At 36.8% G+C, this 18,653-nt stretch overlaps 1 protein-coding gene across 2 annotated transcripts in view; it reads left to right on the plus strand.

The window, feature by feature from the left end:
* The window catches only part of FLVCR2 (FLVCR heme transporter 2), a 46,680-nt gene extending 30,431 nt beyond the window's left edge, over positions 1 to 16,249 (plus strand). Inside the window, exons 4-11 of one of the 2 annotated variants that reach the window (XM_032231750.1) lie at positions 1,128 to 1,195; positions 2,900 to 3,003; positions 6,093 to 6,203; positions 6,576 to 6,681; positions 7,906 to 8,017; positions 9,121 to 9,176; positions 12,998 to 13,092; positions 15,475 to 16,249. In XM_032231750.1, the coding sequence (XP_032087641.1) occupies positions 1,128 to 1,195; positions 2,900 to 3,003; positions 6,093 to 6,203; positions 6,576 to 6,681; positions 7,906 to 8,017; positions 9,121 to 9,176; positions 12,998 to 13,078 (638 nt within the window). In that variant the 3' untranslated portion in view covers positions 13,079 to 13,092; positions 15,475 to 16,249. The remainder of the gene's footprint in view (positions 1 to 1,127; positions 1,196 to 2,899; positions 3,004 to 6,092; positions 6,204 to 6,575; positions 6,682 to 7,905; positions 8,018 to 9,120; positions 9,177 to 12,997; positions 13,093 to 15,474) is intronic. The other variant, XM_032231759.1, reaches the window with a different exon arrangement.
* The last annotated feature ends 2,404 nt before the right edge of the window (positions 16,250 to 18,653 follow it).

The following is an 18,653-nucleotide window of genomic DNA, read 5'->3' on the forward strand; positions in this document are numbered from 1 at the left end:
ATCTGTGTTTGAAAGTTCAACTTGGTCTTATCAGTAAAATGTATGAACGTGAAATGTTTTTGTGGCAATAAAAATGCAATTGAACTTGGGGTATTCAGTGTACATGGAGCATAAATATGTATGTACTGTATTTTTCAGAGTATAAGATGCACCAAGGTTTTGAAGAGGCAAATTAAAGTTTTTGCACTCCCAAAAATGGCTCTTTTTTTGCAAAAACGGACTCATTTTTTTTAAAAAAGGGCATGAATAGCCTTTAGGAGGCTTGTAGAGTGTTCCTGAGGGGTGGGAAGGGGCAAAAATGAGCAAAAAACAGCCAGTTTTTCGTAAAAACTGTCCTGTTTTTTGTCAAAAAGGGCATTGATAGCTTTTAGGGGGCTTATAGAGTGCTCCTGGGGTGGGTTGGGGGGCAAAATTGAGCAAAAAATAGCCTTTTTTTGCTTATTTCAGCCCTCCCCAGCCCTCAGGAGCACTCTGAAAGCCTCCTAAAACCTATGGACGACCATTTTGGTGAAGGGGGCGGGGTTTAAGGAGGCAAAACATGCTGTATTCAGTGTATAAGACACACCCAGATTTTCAGCCTCTTTTTTGAGGGAAAAAGGTGTGTCTTATACTTCGAAAAATACGGCAGTTATTCATGCTATTTCATGTAAGACATAATGTGAAATAGCATTGAAGTCCATTTTGCGATCTTTGATTCATGATCTTCTTGTTTGGTTTTTATTTTTCTCCCATTTGGGATTCTTGTTTCTGTTTAATGAAATAATGATTCATGCATATCCCAAACCAATGTTTTCTACTCGCCATTCCATTTATGTCCTTGAATATTATTATTGCTTTTTGTTTTTCATAAACACAAGTCGACAATTACTGGACAATTTGTATGTGCACACATTCCTGAAGATGAGCACCAATGTTATGGAAGTGATGATGCAAACCATATGTATGTATCAAGTTTCCAGTAAATGCCAAAATCACAACACAGGAACAAATTCACAAGATTGTTTAGGGAAAATAATATATTTTTCATTTGAATATATAAATTCTGTGTTTAAGAATTTATTCCTTAGACTACACAATTTAGCAAAATTCAGAGCATGGTGTCAATTCAATATTTCTGTATCTTTCAGGCTTAAACACAGGTTGCTTCTATGCCCTCTCAACTTTGCTAAATCGCATGGTATTGCTGCATTATCCAGTAAGTAATTCTCAGTTCTGATATCATCATTCTGATTTTACACTGAAAATAGTAGCACTTTTATGTGGAAGGGTATTCCTTCCTTCCTTCCTTCCTTCCTTCCTTCCTTCCTTCCTTCCTTCCTTCCTTCCTTCCTTCCTTCCTTCTTTCCTTCCTTCCTTCCTTCCTTCCTTCCTTCCTTCCTTCCCTTACATCAATCTGATACTTAACTAACAAGACAGAAGTTTCTTTATATGAATCTCTATTTCAACTATGCCATCCAAAATGGAAGAGAAGTGATTGTAAAGCCAATTTGGATTCTGATTCGATTAGAACAAGATTCTCGTTAAACTTTTAAGTGAAAACTACAGATACTGCCTTTAAAGCCCAGCAAGAGAAAGAACAACAGCAGGCAATATTTAAACTGTTATCTTTTGGCCGGCCAGCTTTTCCCTTTTAAATTTCAGATTCTGCTGTTGGATATTTTGTCCTTGAAAAAAAAGCAAGAGCTAAATGTGGGATTCAAGTAATTTAACAACCGTTTCTCTGCCCTAATGATTTCTTCCAACAACCAGTTTGCCAAACTTAAGGTGACCAGATTTTCAGATTGGTAAAGAGGGACACCTTTGACCGGGGGTGGGGGGTGATTAAAAATTTTATATGGAGCAACAAAATTTTTCATACAACGCAAAAATAGTATTGTAATATTTTTTTTAATTTCAATTAACTACAACTTACAAATATAAATTGTAACTGTTGCCAAACATCAAAATTTTGATCACCTGACCATGAGGATGCTGCAATGGTCGCTAAGTGTGAAAATGGTAGCTAAATGTGAAAAATCGTCATCAGTCACTTTTTTCAATGCCATTATAACTTTGGTCACTAAGCCCATTATATCACCTTTCTTGCCACAGTTCTTAAGTGAATAACTGCAGCTGGTAAGTTATTAACATAAGTGAATCTGGTTTCCCCATTTGACTTTGTCAAAAGGTGATTATATGACCACAGGACACTGAAACCATCATAAATACGAATCTGTTGCCAAACATCAAAATTTTGATCGCGTGACCATGAGGATGCTGCAACAGTTGCTAAGTGTGAAAATGGTCGCTAAGTGTGAAAAATGGTCATCAGTCACTTTTTTCAATGCCATTGTAACTTTGGTCACTAAGCCCATTATACCACCTTTCTTACCACAGTTCTTAAGTGAATAACTGCAGCTGGTATTTTGTATTTTGGATAGAATCTTTTTTTAAGTAGCCTAAGACAATTTAAAAAAAGAATCCACACAGAATAAATGATAGATAGATAACCAGTTCAGCTGAAGTCTGTTAATTCAAAATTTATGAAACTCTCACATTTCACAGGCTATGCTATTTTTCCCCATATTTCATCTGCGTAACAATCCTATAAAACACATTAGGTTTGAACACCATAACTAGACTAAGAGTATATTAATGTCATGTCTGGGATGTTGCTCAGGTCCCAAAGAACTTGCTCTAACATTCTACCTGATATATAGATTTGGGCCTTTTAGAATTTTCTAGCCGGGTTTACTGAAAACTCTGAGAGTTGAAGTCAACATATTTGAAGAGTGTGCAAGCTGGGAAAAGCTGTACTATATTGTAACACTGTGGCTATTTTATCCTGACTCTTTCCACTTCTCTTTTTCATGAAATAAAAAAAAACCCTGATGATGTATGCATACATGTTTTGCTCCAGGGAGAGAATCTGAATGCTGGTCGAATTGGTCTCACCATTATAGTGGCTGGCATGTTTGGAGCTTTGATTTCTGGCATCTGGTTGGACAGGACCAAAACATATAAGTAAGTGCTGTGTTGTGCCTCTTTCCTCTCTCTGCTTCTTTGGAGAAGGGGTAGGCTTTTTCAGTGAGTAGATCAGGGGGTATAGTGAGAGAGTCAACAACATTTTGTGATCTGGGACTACACTTTATTTTTTTGCCACTCAATTTGGGGGCTGCGGGAGATGGGGCTATTGATATAGTGATATCACCAGTGTGAATGGAGCCCAAATTTTTTCTTTGAGAAGGAATTAAATAAAATGGGTACCTAAAATCTTGGCTTAAGACACATTTTTTCCATTTAAAATCCTTATCAATGAAGGATAACTTTTGAATTAAAAATGTTATTTTCTCTACAAAGTTTAAAGCATTTATATAATCTGAAACAACTAATTATATAATGTAGAATAACTATATACATAAAATCTTTAAAGTACAAATTCATCTTTCTTTCCTTTCTTCTATGTAGTACCTTGTCATTTGTTTTAAAGATACAAAGGAAAAAAATTATTACATTTTTAAAATCATCATCATTCAAATTTAATTGAGAAAAATTGCATCAGGAGCTAGCAGAAACAACAACATATTTAAAACGTTAATCTTTAATTCTTTTACACGATATCCCACAAATTAATTCATTGGCTCTCAATTTTAATACCATAGTTTATCCCTTTGTCTAAAATTACAACAAAACTTATTTCACTATCTTTCCTATAAAAAATTATTTAAAGCTTCATCATTGAATTCTACTAAGGAAAATCCAATAAAGCTTTTTTGGGGGGGTGGATCACATAAATTTTAATCACGTTTGAATAAGCCAAGTTTGTAAACTTTTGTTTTACTTTTAAAAGTCCTAATGTTTATTCCTTTTAGCTAATGTCCCAAACGCTGATTTTTTTCTTTCTCTTTTATATATTTTTTTCAGGAATTTATTCCTAACACATCTCTTTTGTAAATCCAGAGTAAAAATTTTTACTTTTTTGAGCTAAAATCCACATATCCAAATAATCCTTCTGATTTATTATTTGCATGTCAGCTGGTTTCATTTGTAGGTCCTGTATTGTGTCCTTAAGAGTATCATTCTTGTATTCTGTCAATTCTGAATCCATATTCAAAATGCCCTTTTAGTTATATCCCTTTCCCTCTCTTATTTTAAGCCCAGTTTTAGTACATCGGACAGTCTAAAGAGAAAGTTCTGGGTACATTGTTGCTAAATATACTTGGATTCTAAGTTAAAAGTTAAAATATTGTTTCCATTCTATATTACTGAACCTTTTCCTTTAATTATAATATTTACTTCTTTCTGGTCCTCTCTAGTAACCAGCCTTCAAATTCTTCTCTTATATTCTTCTTCTCTCATTTAGCGTAATGGTCCCAACCTTTTTCGAACCAGGAACTGATTTTGTGGAAGACAATTTTTCCACACATCAGGGAGAGATTGTCTTCCATGCACAGATGAAATTCCTCTCATTCACCTGCCACTTCTGCGGCCCAGTTCCTAACAGGCCATGGGCCGATACCAGTCTGCAGCCTGGGGGGTTGTGACCCCTGATCCAGCACATTCTTAGGGAGACATTTTTTACATTTAAACTCAAAATCTTCATATATTGTTAACAAGATTTTAAATTTCTACAGGACATTCTCTTGTAAGTATTTTAAAACCTATAAGTTTTAAATTTACATAAAGCTTTTTTTGGTGCAGGTTGAAAGAGAATCACAATGTAATGAAATGTTCTAAAGGTTCTTAATATCCAAACATCAGTTAAAAAGCCATTTCCAGTAAAGGACATTAAGAAGGGAAGTGGGCAAATTCAGTGTCTTTTCTGAAGTGTAGTTTGGATTCTCCTGGCGCCTAGAGCTCTAAAGCACACTAGAGTCCACTGTTTTATGGACTCCTCCCAGGGAGCATTCTGGGTGATCTGGAGAGTTACAGGGAGCCTATTCATTCATTGACTTCACTTTCTCCCACAGCTAAAAGAGAAATCCTCAGTCTGCCATTGCTTCCCCAGAAGTCTGAGAAGAACTTAAATTGAACTATGTATGCTTCCTGCCTAAGGTGGCTGTTTCTTTGACCCTATAAATTGTGTACTTAACCTTAACTGAAAACTTGTTCCAAAATTGGCTGAAAGCAGAATGTAAACAGTGAAGCAGAGCTTGATTTCTGATGACTTTGTGGACAAATCCTTGTTGTTTTATTTTCATTAATATGCAAGCGCTTTATTACTGCATTCTAATGGGACATTTTTTTCAGCTTCAAGTTTACAATCTGGAATTTCTCAGTGGATTCCCATTGAAATATCTGCTTTGCTTCTTTGACATCAGGGAAGGTCACCCGCTCTGGTGTAAACATTTAACAACTCAACTGATTAATATCAACAAAAGTGCAACTACAGTGAGATCACTTCAAGAGAATAGGAAATATTGCTTTGTTGAAGAGAATCCTGAAGTTTAGAGAAATATAAGAGACTTCAAGGAAAGACAAAGAAATGGGGCAAAACTTGCTTTCCTCAATGCCTCAGTAGGCACACTCTGGGCAAAGGCAACATTTTGGGATTGTTGGAGTCATTGAGCTATTATAAAAAAAAATTGTAATCAGTTATTACAAAAAGACTATTCTGAAAAGACTTGCTGACAGGATGCATGTAAAAAGTCCCATTTTCCAAATGACAGGAGTTGCGAGAGTAAGAAACTATGCCCACAGGATTCTTGTAAATAAAAATAATGCTAGTAGCTGATATTTTGCTTTATAGCATGTCAGCTTCCTATTTATTTAGAATTTAATACAAAGGCTACAAAAATAAGGCCAGGTAGAAGAAGGGACATGGTAGAAGTTCACATTCTGATACAATACTATATTTGTAAAGAATGAAGAAATTCTCCAGCATTGTTAAGCCTAATTTGATTTCTCTATTTAATTTTAGTCAGGTTAGAGTTAGACTTTCATTAAATGATAATATAAAATATTAAAGCGGTCCAGAGTTAATGACTGGGGTGACATATAAATCTTTCAAAATGTATGTATATATTTGTGTTAGAACAATGATCTCATTCTTCTGGGGTTGGGGGCTGTAAATCTGAATAAATAAATTCTGAAAGTGCTTTTGTTTGTTACAGACAGACAACACTGGTTGTTTACATCATGTCATTTGTGGGCCTGGTTGTTTATACTTTCACCCTGGATCTAGGTCATATCTGGGTGGTCTTTATAACAGCTGGTGTACTGGGGTAAGTTCAATTTTCCCTTTGGGTTACTTTTCTCTGTGAAAGTGTTTTGCTACTTTCTGTGCCCCTCAGATAGTCTCCACTTGCTCTGCAGTGTGTAAGAAAGAAAGTGAAGCTACTAATGATGTTCTTCTTCCAAGGAGAACAAGATGTATATGGTAGCCATTGCAGGTTTTCTTGTTTCTGTTAAATGAGGATTCTAGGAAGTGTAATTCTCCTTACCCTGCGAGACAAAATATTGGTGGGAAGTAAGTGGGGTTAGGCTTTGAGATCTGAGAAAAATGAACTTGGAGTAGCATCGTCTCTTTAAAACACCAAGGGCATGACATTACATAAGTGCTGAAGCTGAAGTGTTTCCTATATCTATTCTGACAGCTTTTTCATGACGGGTTACCTACCTCTGGGCTTTGAATTTGCAGCCGAATTAACGTATCCAGAATCTGAAGGAACATCGTCAGGCCTTCTTAATGTTTCTGCCCAGGTTAGTTTGGAAACATAGCAAAGAGACATTTCTAGGTCCAGCTTTGCTATTCTGCAGGAATATAGCACCACCTGTTGATAAATCAAAACATTCCATCATGTTCTGTTATCCAGCATAGTCTCCCTAAAGTTGAATACTACTGCTTTCCAAACAAGTTTGAAGATGACAAAAATTATACTTCTCTTACAGTAATATAGTTAAAATATATGTGATGCATTTTACTAAATAGAACTCTATAAGTTGTCAAAATACCTTGTTTCCCAGAAAATAAGACAGGGTCTTATTTTCTTTTGACCCCCCAAATTTTGCTTGGGTCTTATTATTGGGGGGGGGGCTTATTGATTTGGGGTTGCCGGGTGGCTGCTCTCTTGCGAGCGGGTGCCCAAAGAGCCGGGCACAGCCTCAGGAGCAAGCGGTTGTGTTGCGCTGTTGCAGCAGCGCAACAAAGCCGCCATGAGGTGACCACGTTCATGAGCAGCCGCCAAGCAACCCCCATTTCTAGCCGGGCAGAGTGCCACTCACCAACCCAATAATATTCCAAAGGCGCTAAGCCGCGTGGCGTTCTGCCCGGCTGGAAAGAGAGGTTGTGCGAGCACTTGTTCTGCCTCCAGCTCGTGTGTCTCCCAGCCTCTCCCTGCAGGGCTGGGCCAGGACGCCACCGTTGCTGTGGCCCCACTGCTGCTTCCACCGCCATGCTCCGAGCATAACCAGCTTCCAAACTCTGGAGATCCACTGCTGAGTCTTCCGGCTCTGGGACTACGCTCTATGGTTGTGGACTGGCTGCGGGAAGACTCTCTGTCCCACCACCTGGGCACAGCGCCACCCACCAACCTAACAGTATCCCAAAGGCGTCAAGCAATGTGAGCGACTTCCCCCCCCGGCTCCTGCAGCTTTGCGCCTTTGGGATATCGCTAGGTTGGTGAGTAGCGCTCTGCCTGGCTGGAGGGTGGGTTGTCCCGGGGGGCTTATTATTGGGGAAAGGCATATATTTTTGCCCACAGGAAAAATATGGCATGGGCTTATTATCAGGACATGTCGTAAGTGTTCTAATAATTCTGACCTCATTTATAGTTAGACATTAGTAGTCATGTGGACAGATAGTGAGTTGATAGTGGTTATTTTTATTGCTGTTGAGAACATCAGATATAGGTAAAAGATCTTAGAACTGGTGAACAACTGTATCTTGTTCAATTCTTCTTTAATATCTCTTTTATCTGGTGCTAGGTTTTTGGAATAATTTTTACCATTAGCCAAGGACACATCATTGATAACTTTGGGACTAAAGCTGGGAACATCTTCCTTTGCATCTTCCTGTTCATTGGTGCTATTATCACTGGTAACTACACTCTTCAAATGTTTTGTTACTTATTTCTGCAGGGTGTATGGGTCACTTTTCCCAAAAACTTGGCGTGGTCAGCAACTATCTTAATAGTGAACTGCTAGTGTCTCTAGAAGAAATAGGACAGATTTACAATCAGAGGTCAGGAATAAAGTTGATATCCCTTGTGTCATTGCTTAATTGAAAACATGGCCCTGTTAAAAATCTGTTGCCCACAAGGATTCTATTTGAAATCCCTTTCTGAAGAAATCACCAGCCAAAAGGCTGTGAAGTATGCGGTAATGCTTTATCCACTCATGGTCATATAAGGGCTTTCGAGGATTAAAAGAACTCCTGTTTAAGAAGGGATTGCTTTAGGAGATTTGGCAAATGTCCACTACTTTGGTCACTGTCGCATTGAATTACAGTAATACACTCTATTTGAAATTGCCCTTGAAGAGTAGATGGAAACTCAAAGTGGTGTAAAATATAGGTGATAGAGTAGCTTCTAGGGCAAACTAATGCAAATTTAGAGCATATTATTTACTTTTACAGTGTTTACACTTTTTAAACTGCAATTTATATGTTCACCTACTCCTGCTTGAAAGTGCTCCTGTACCCTTTTGTGGTGTAATTAGAGTATAAGCTGGATATTTTGGTTGTGGCAGCCGTGTTCTCAAACCTGTCACTTTGTGCAAAATCTAGCAATTCTGCTCCTACTCTGAAGCACACTGATCCAACTGCTATATAGGAGCTGTAATTTTCTAGAAGTCATTCCTCTGAAACAGAAGTGGTTCAAATATTAGACTGCATGTGTCCCTAGTTAGCACCCAACATTTTTACACTTATTTACTATGCTTTAGTCTCCAACAGCAGGATATTTTAACTGACAAATGCCTTTTTTATAGTTTTATTTTGATACATCGTTTTGTGTTACCTGCGTATTCTTAGGGGCCAAAATTAAAACTTTTGTTAATAAGTTAGAATCATTATTTATTTCTCCATCATGATGATTAGTATGAATTATTTTGTTCTATATACTTCCTTAGAGTCCTATGCATCTATTCTGTGTCATACCTATTGAGCGATTACATTCAAATTGTCTTTCCATTATGCTTCAGCTTTCATCAAACCTGATCTCCGAAGACAACAGGCCAATCTGGATAATGAACAGGCTGTGAGTAAAATAAAATATAACCTGTAATTTATGTCCATTGTCTCTAGTGATATTGCTGTTTTCACGATGAGTAATTACGGTATCTCAGGAGTATAGGAAGTTTATTGCTTGAGGAAATATCTCAGATGGCTTGAATGTGCCAAGTGTGGATTCTGAAGTTGAGTGGTGCTCAGTTTTTTTTAAGATAGCACATCATAGCCTGTGCTCATTTTTCCTACGGTTCCAGCTACAAGGCCCAAGCAAAAAGCAGATAATTTTCAGTGTGAGGCACGCATGCATCCATAGCTTGCATAGCGATACAAATTTCATGTAACAAATATAAGAAATATATAAGGATGAAGGATGAATGGGACAAGTGAAGTGGTAGACTGAGAAAGTTGCAATCGGAAGGCATTCATAAGATTGTCAGAAAGAGGTGACATTTTTAGAGGAAAAAGTGTATAAAGCTGATATGGATGTAATGAGGTTAGAATAGTAGCCTAGTTGTCTCTGAAAAGATATTGGTTCATTATTCATGAAGTCATGGTATTAATCATGGCTGGTTATATGTTGTTTTCTTTCCTCACAAGAAAAGTAATATCTTTGGGAGTAAAAAAAACACCTTTGGATAATGTGAATTTATACATATTTCTCTTTTTTTAAAGAGTGATAAAAAAGTTCCTTAGCCAGAAAAGCTATATTGTTTGTATAGGGATGTAAGAATGCTCTTTCAAGAATATTTATTAAGAAAAAAATTGTAGCTATTTATGAGACAGGTTCTCCTCACTAATTGGCAAAAAAGTACTTTGTATGTTATCAATTAACTGCTCGGTTCTCCAAAGATAATAAGGAAACAAGAAGGACTTGTTTAAACTCAACTATTGCTAGTTCAGTTTAGGATGATAAGAGGACTGCAACAGGTGTAAAATCTACTGGTTCGGACTGGTTCGCCTGAACCAGTAGTAAAAAATGCTACTGGTTCAGGCAAACCGGTATTTCTGACAATCAGCTGTGATGCGTGATTTATATTAGCTAGAATAGTCGGATTTCTAGCTAATCTAAATTGCGTGGCACAGCAGATTTCCCCCCCCCCCCCAAGGTGTTCTTACCTTTGCAGACTTGGAGGTCTTCAAAATGCTCCTTTTTTAACGCTGCATGGGCATGTCTTAGGCACACATGCACGCAAATTGCTCATACGTGCGCACTCACCAAACCAGTAGCAGACTTCAGAGGATTTCACCGCTGGACTGCAAGTGTTATCAGTCATAAGGCACTGTACAGTGTCTGCCTTTTCTCATTGGTGGATTTTCTGTATAAAAAAAAAGAGTAGTGGAAAACCAAGTGTGTTACAAATAGGAAACAGAAATACCTGGTTCTCCTGTAAAATCCTGTGAATGAAGTGAAGCACCTATACACTAAAAACATTTGCACTATTTGGAAATATCTTTAAATCTGTTTAGTTACTGAGTGGCACGCTTCAAATTTTTATTCTTCTTTCATTCTGGGTCTAATGACCAACTGTGTTTTAACCAGCTAACCAAGAAAGCATATCTTCAAATAACACATTATTCTGGCATGTATATAATTGATAGAAAATGTAAAGAGAAATATGTTCTATCATGTACCTGTAGTCTTGGCACAGCAAAAAATAAATGACCCTTTTTAACTGCTGATTTTTTTTTTGCTTTTCTCTAACTATTGGTAATTTATTTGGAGGAACATTTCCATAATTGAGATGACTTTTAAATATAAATAGGTGATTCTTTACACAATGGGCATCATTTAATCTGTCCTCCCTTTTAACGATGATTGAAAGCAGCAAAGTATAAATATTATTGATCTCTGCCAGTTTTAGGATTGCTTTAAGGGAAGACTATTGTTATCTAGTAGTCTCTCAAAATGTTAGAATTGATTAGGCATAGCGCATCTGAATTATGGGAGTTTCAGCCCAATGTATATGTACAGCACCAGTTTGGGAAAGACTGCCCTAAACTGAATACCAGAGCAAAAACCAAATTTACCTTTCTTTTATTACTGTACCTTTAAATAAATTTACCTTTTTTTCCAAATAATACTCTTTTAGTATTTAATTTTTTGAGTATTATATATTATTATGACAAATAGTGCTCACTACTTGAGTCCTGATGTGAAATTGTGTTCCTGAACTGTGAAACTAATGTTTATTTTGAAATAAATGGCAAACAAAAGAGAATAGAATTTCTCTGCAGTAAATTTTGATTTTTTATTAATATATGAAGTCTAAATATTGAAAATTGAAATTAAAAAAACAAATGTACCTCTACCCTCTAACCTTTTTTGATGGTTTCCTTATTTTTTTCCCTGCCTCTTCACAAAACAGTTAGAATGTATGCTCCACTGGCAGAATAGTGCTATGCAATTTTTAAAACTACAAAAGAGTAACAGTAACTTTGAATCATACCACACTATGTAAATAAAGCATTTCATTCTTGGGAATAAAATGTAGGTAAATGTTTTAGGAAGATATTTTAATATGATTCAAAGAACTAAAAATAGGATTGAAGAGAAACAATGCAGTACTCTTCATTACTAATTTTGCTGACTTTTGGGGAAAAAATTAAAGGCGAAGTAACTCCAAAGTGGATGAAATTGTCCGCAGAACACCATTATCATATTACAATTCACCAGGTTATTTTGCAGCTGTGGTATAAGTTTCTTCTATCCATGTCTATTCAGATCTTTGCTATATTATTACACCTGTTCAGATTGAGAAGAATATGTGCGGAAATACAGCTCTCACTCTGAATTTGCTTTATTCACCTTAAATGATATTATCACAGCATTGTTTACCTTATGTAATATTATCACAGTTTGGTTAGCATGGGATGGAGATACACTGGCCATGTTAAGACAACAAGAGGAATTAGTATCTTGAATGAAAAGCTAAAACTAGATAATATTGGAGCAAGAGTTGCTTTAGTTTCATTGCAAAACAGATTGGGAATTGTTGGAGGCTAATTTGTTCTAACTTGGCTAGTCATTTTTGACGTGGGAGAGGAAGTAAACATGATTTTTAATTATTCTCTCTAAATCAATTTTTTTTAAAAGGACAGAAAATAGTATTTCTTAATTTCTCTGGTGGCAGTCAGGGCATTACAGAAAATAGCCATGTTCCATCACAGGGGCATAAGTGAATGTGTGCTATTGGGCTCTGAGAAGGCTCACCTTAGGCAAGGTCATGCATGCCGTGCACATAGGTTTAGGGTATCATTTCAAAAGTGATGATGGAAAATATGTAAGAATAATGGGGGAGACAGACAAGTCACATGGAAACATGAAAAACACTTGTGTGCTTTGCAGAGGATTTTTGTTCAATTTGAAAGATAAATTTTCATACTGAAGGTTCAATATATGAGCATTTAGCACAGTTTTAGGGAGAATGAAATGTCTCCATATGAGTTCAGAAGTGGGTTGCAAATCCGGTGCTACCGGTTTCCTCATGCACGTGTATGACGTTTTTGTGCATATGCAAAAGCTTCCGGGTGGGTAGGCAGAGCCTCCCACTGCTGCCACTACCGGATCACCTGATCTGGGCCAAACCGGGAGCAACCCACCTCTGAATGAGATGCTTCTCATATGGAGAGGCATCCCAGGCTCAAAAGTTGCTGCTGCCTTGGAAAAAATAGGCTTGGAAAGCCAAACATCGTACTGTATAAAGTGTTTTTGATGATCCATCCTGAGACTGAGGTGCTCTTTACTTCCATTTTTATCTGGTTATGAAAGGATAGCTGGGGCTCTCTGCAGTACCATTTTTTGTTCCGTTCTACCCCTTCATGGGATTGTGACATTTGGCTGTTTTGCAGAGACTCCAAAGCAGTAACAGTCAGATAATGAATTATGGATTTTGTACCTTATCCCCATCATTTCCCATCCTTGCTCAGTAATTCACAAACCAAAGGTAGGAGAATCATATTAACCTACTTACCCAACTGCTTATGTGAGGCTGCAGTAGCACCAACCCAGTGACAGATTCTAGATCTAGAACTATTATGGAGAAATGTACTAAATGTGCAACAGTTAAGGTACATTCTGTGAAAAATCATATTACCTGTTCACCAGAACTGGTAAACATTGTGGTGATTTAAAAAAAAGTTTTTAAAAGTTTTTATCCACATCTGAGTGTTTTTTAGATTATTATTTGCTTTCAATTCTTTTGTATGTCACCCAGATCCATTCTGTAAGGTGGGTGACTATATAAATTTGCTATGGATTTATATCCTGAAATCTTTTTCTCCCAATATTTTTTTCCTGGAGTTAACTTTTCTTCATTTACAATATATTAAAAATTATTTTCTCTTACCTCTACCTTAAAAATTTGTTACCTGTACATCTTGTTTGCAAAAATGTAGGACTACTCATGACTCTTGAAACACTGAAATATGTTTAAAAGACAAGAGTTGTTTTTTTTACAGGCGTTAAATTTATAGATCCTTTTCATCCTAATTTCACCAGGAAATTTCAGTAAAGCCTTCAGCTAATGGATGTTCAATGCAAATGAGATTCATTCAAAATGAGACTTTAGGAATGGATTTGGCTCTCAATGTAGTTTTAAACAAAGACTAGAGACTATGTAGTCTTTCTGTCTAGGAAGGAAATATTAAATCTTTCATATAAGTCAGCCCCTGGATTGGTTTTTTTAAAAAACTACTGCAGCTCACAAAGCATTTTAATTCTTTCCTCAAAGAGATGTTCCTTATTCTGCTTAATACTTCAGACTTTTTGTGCTCTGGCATGTTAATTTGGTTAAACTGTATATTTCCTTTTTTATAATTTGCTTTCCTGGTCCATATTTGTATTCATTTTTCTTGCTCACCAATCTCAAGGAGCAGTTCCTTACAGCAAGGGGGAAAATTAAGATGTAAGCAATTGCTAATATTGGATTGAATTTCAAAGTAGTTAGCCAGAAGGTGGGGCTGGTGATGGAGAATGCTAGCTTTATTTATATACATTCAGCTTTCAAGTTCACTTTTGATTGGTGAGTAGTCGAAACTTGAACTCTCATGTATCTTCAAGGCTGTATTTCTTCTGTTGTAGAAAAGTGAAATTGACGACATATGTCATCAGTGTTATTTTTAATGTCCTCTCTCTCCCCCCAAATAAAGCTTATGAATATGGCTACTGTCTCAGGGTGCAATCCTCACTTAAAGTGAAAATGTAAAGCTTTTTAAAAATAAAATCTTGGCTTAATGTTCTCCTAGGGTTCTAGTTTTAGGTAATAATATTTTCTGTTTTGAAAATGATTTTATTTTTGTAAAGTAATAAATTTATTTCATTTTTCCTGCCCTAAAGCTTGTTTTTCCATAGGGAGGCCTAGAAAAGAATCCCTTTATGTATTTGTTTCTAGGAATAGTAAAATGTTGTCTAAATAGTACTGTACGCCAGCACCATAAATCAGTGACTTAATGACTGTTACTTTTCATGAATAAAAGTGAGTATTATTTAAACTGTTCTTTGATCTCAAAGATGCAGGGAGCCTGGGACATACCTACTCAGCAAAATGAGCACTCCACTTTAAATTATAATAGAAGCAAAGAGTATCAATGTGGTTTTAAACTCACATCAAGTTAGCAAAATTGCAGCAGGGTGGTGAGCTAGAGGATAAGCCAGAAAGTGGTAGCATTTTAAGTTTGAGGTTTTTAAGATGGTAGGAGTTTTTCTGCAGCTATTCAAGCAAAGCTGCCAAATTCCAACCTTAGCGTGATATAGAAATGCAGTTATAGTGTCCCAATTTGTGAAACGCAGGATATATATATATATACCCATAAGGGTATGGCTAGCTGATGAGAGCTAAATAGTTTGAAATAGATCTATACTAGTCTCCCTTTATTTATTTATCAGCACAAATATAACACACACACACAAATATATAGTTATAGTATGTGTATATATATATATATAGTTATAGTTAGTTATAATTATATATATAGTATATGTATGTATGTATGTATGTATGTATGTATGTATGTATGTATGTATGTATAGTTTCTGCTTAACTAAACATGGGTTCCTCTTGTCTCTATAAATCTCACCAAGCATTTTGCATTTCTTTAACTAAAGGTGCAGGCAGCAAAATAGCATTCTTATTTGAGAGAATAAGATTTTTCATGACTGAGAGTGAATGTGCGGCCATATAAACGTTCTGAAATAAATAACTTCAGTGGAATTATTGATTAAATCTATATGGTAAATCGTATGGTGGCCTTAATCCAACATGCCAACACATTTCTTGTTTACTATACTCTCTGATTTCTCTAATTGTGTATTTTCTCTTTGGTTCCAGAAATCAGTGGGAGTTGCCTCAGACCAACAGTGCACTGCTATTTGAAGAATCAAATAATTTAAGGCTGTAAGTGGCTGAAAAGATATTGCTATTCCTGCTACTACAGCCTTAGGTTCGTCTCTGTACCATCTAGAATCCCATTACATATGGTTTGACCAGGAAACAGTCTACAGAATAATGTTGTTAATGAAAAATACAAGATTTGAATTATTCTCAGACGAAGCTTTTCTATCCTGTTTAGTGGAAGAAAATGGAAGAGAGCAGTTGACTTGCCTTGGCACTTATAAACTCCATGACTGGATCCAGTGTTGCTTCTACCATATTCAGTGTGAACTAAGAATGCCTGGCTCTTAATCCTTTTGTGTGGCATGTGGATTTGCCGATTTGGGTGTGAAGTAGATCCAAAGGAAGATCATTGCTCCTTAGGGAGAACCAAAAACACTTGCTCTGTGAGCAGCCCTAATGGAAGTGCAACCATTGATTTGTAAATGGGGAAATTCACTATCAATCAAAACAAAAGCAAAGATGGCTTCCTTTTCTTCAAAATATCTATTTATATTGTACACTACTTTTGTGACCCCAGTCCAACAGATATTTGTAATTAGCTGATCAGTATTTTAAAATGAAGATAATGTTTTTTTAAATAAGGTGGCTTTTTAGAAATATGATTTGGTAACTGATTTCTAAACCATTTTTGAAAAATACACTCTTTATCTTTTTTTACCCCAACGTTATTGCTCTTTAGCGGTGTGACACTGCAAGGCCACAAGCTGCAGAAGCAGAAATTAAACAATGGCTCCAAATGGCTTTCATAACAGTCTTCCACAGTATTTTTCTCATAACCTTTAAAATCTCTAAATGTTTTCTCTCAATATTGTACTAGATAATGTTAATTAAAAATTAACCAAACCACTGTAGTCAGCTTTGAGGGGTGGAGAAGTGTAATCAGTGGCTTATTTTTTAAAAAATAATACTACATTTCCCTTTCAAGGAAAGAGGAACTGTGTTAATTAAATTGTAGATGACTGCGTGCTTCTGTTGTGTGGAACAAGAGATGCTTTAAGGAAAAGTTTTTAAAAATGGCCTGTAAAAGAGTACAGTAAAGTTTTTCCAATCTACTCTAAACAGGATGCCACAACAATTCTATTTTACAGCAAGGGGGCGTGGGGGATTCCACAAATCAGATTAAAAAACATGGAGGACTATACAGTGTAACATCTTAGTTTTAGGTAACTTTCATTAAAATTCATCACTGGACCAAGTGAGCAAATTGCTGCATAATTTTGTGGGGAATTTTTTGTAACTTTGAAATGGCTGACGGAGTTGGCCTAACAGCTATTCTCATTCCAAAGACTGAACAATTTATAAAGAATCTCTAGCTTTAGGTGCTTCATTCCAAATCAAAAGGTGAAGAGTAACTTCCAGTGATTTGAAGAGGGTCCATAGTTCTTCATTTTATTTGTTCAGATGTTCTGCTGAACATTATTTTTTATTTATAATAGGTAGTGCATAGAGACATTGGCAGAGTGAGAGTTCTTCTCTTTGGGCTAGGACAGGGGTCAGCAACCAACAACTCTGGAGCCGCATGTGGCTGTTTCATCCCTCTGCTATGGCTCCCTGTTGCTGGTCGGCACCACAATTTTGAGAGGAGCTTCTGGTTGGGAGGGGGGAAAGCACAGCATGCCAGGAGGAGACTCTATGGCAAGGAGCAGGTTTTCTGGTCAGCTCCACAATTGATAGAGCTTTCGGTTAGGACAGGCAGAGGAAAAAGAATGCCACGCTAGAAGGAGACTCTATGGTGGGGGAACCGGACTTTTGGTTGGCTCCAGAATTGAATGTGGGGCTTCTGGTTAAGACCTTTGTGGCTCCATGAGTTGCCAACCCCTGGGCTAGGAAGTGTAGCACTTAGCTTGGGATACACTTGAAGCCATAAAGTGGCATTACCATGGGGACTCTTCAGTCAAGTGACGTGAGAGGCTATCCTCAAATAGTGTTTTCTTGCTCTAGAATAAATGCACAATAATTTATTCTTTAGCAGTTTTCAGTTTTACAGAATGCCTTGCAATTGTTCTTATTTGTGAGTATAAGCCCCCTAGCGTTGCTTTGGTGGGATAAGCAGCATAGAAGACTAATAATAAATAAAATTTATAAGCATTTTCTGACTGAAGAAATCAGTTCAATAGTGTTTTCTTTGGATTGGGAAATTCCAGATTGTCAGTTGGCATTTCAGCTGACGATTTATTTATGTTGTTCCTAATTTACCTTGTGGGATTGCTATGAGGGTAAAATGGGAACAACAGTATAAAGCTGTGATGGCGAACCTATGGCACGCATGCCACAGGTGGCACGTGCAGCCATTTGTTAGGGTATGCGAGGCGCTGCCCTGTCAGCTGGCCAGTGCATATGCGGATGCTGGCCAGCTGACTTTGGCCTTCTTTTGAGGCAGTTTTCGGAGCGCAAAAAACCAGCCCTATGGACAAACCGGAACTTCAGGAATGGACTTCCGGTTTGCTCGTAGGACTGTTTTTCACCCTCCGGAGCCTTCAGGCTTCCCTGAAGGCTCTGGAGGTCAAAAATTGGCCCTATGGACAAACTGTAGGCCACAATCCCCAAACTTCTGGGTTCCCCGTAGGTCCGTTTTTTGCCCTTCGGAGCCTTCCTGAAAAAAGGTTCGCCATCACTGGTATAAAGGCTAATGAGATTTCGCCTTTGGGATTTGCAGATTATTGTCTTCAGAGCTTGTCTTCTAGTTGTCGACAAATTGGCAAGTGTTACCTATTAATTTTCTAATAGAAATTTTTTATTGATTTTAATTTGATTATTTCTATTCTGTTAATTTCCTTAGTGTAATTGTAATTAGACATTCTTAATGGAGTTAGCACTGGGCTTACTCATTTATTGACATAATAAATCATTGTTCAGGGCTCTTTCCTTCCCTACTTTATGTATGCTGTCTCTATTTCCTTGTTTTCAAAGTTTTGCAGTTGCCAATTTTTCTCAGCAGTTAATATTGACAATATGATGCCAAATGAACCCATCTGTTTTAATGTAATGAATGTAATAAATGCTTATTTTCCAAGCAAGCAAACAATTTATTTGGGTTGGTAAGATTACTGGCTTGGTAGTAGATAATGTTGATCAAAAGTGACTTTTATAGTAATTTATAGTAATATTCTTTG

Source organism: Thamnophis elegans, chromosome 1 (assembly GCF_009769535.1).
Source record: "Thamnophis elegans isolate rThaEle1 chromosome 1, rThaEle1.pri, whole genome shotgun sequence".
Classification (NCBI taxonomy): Eukaryota; Metazoa; Chordata; class Lepidosauria; order Squamata; family Colubridae; genus Thamnophis; species Thamnophis elegans.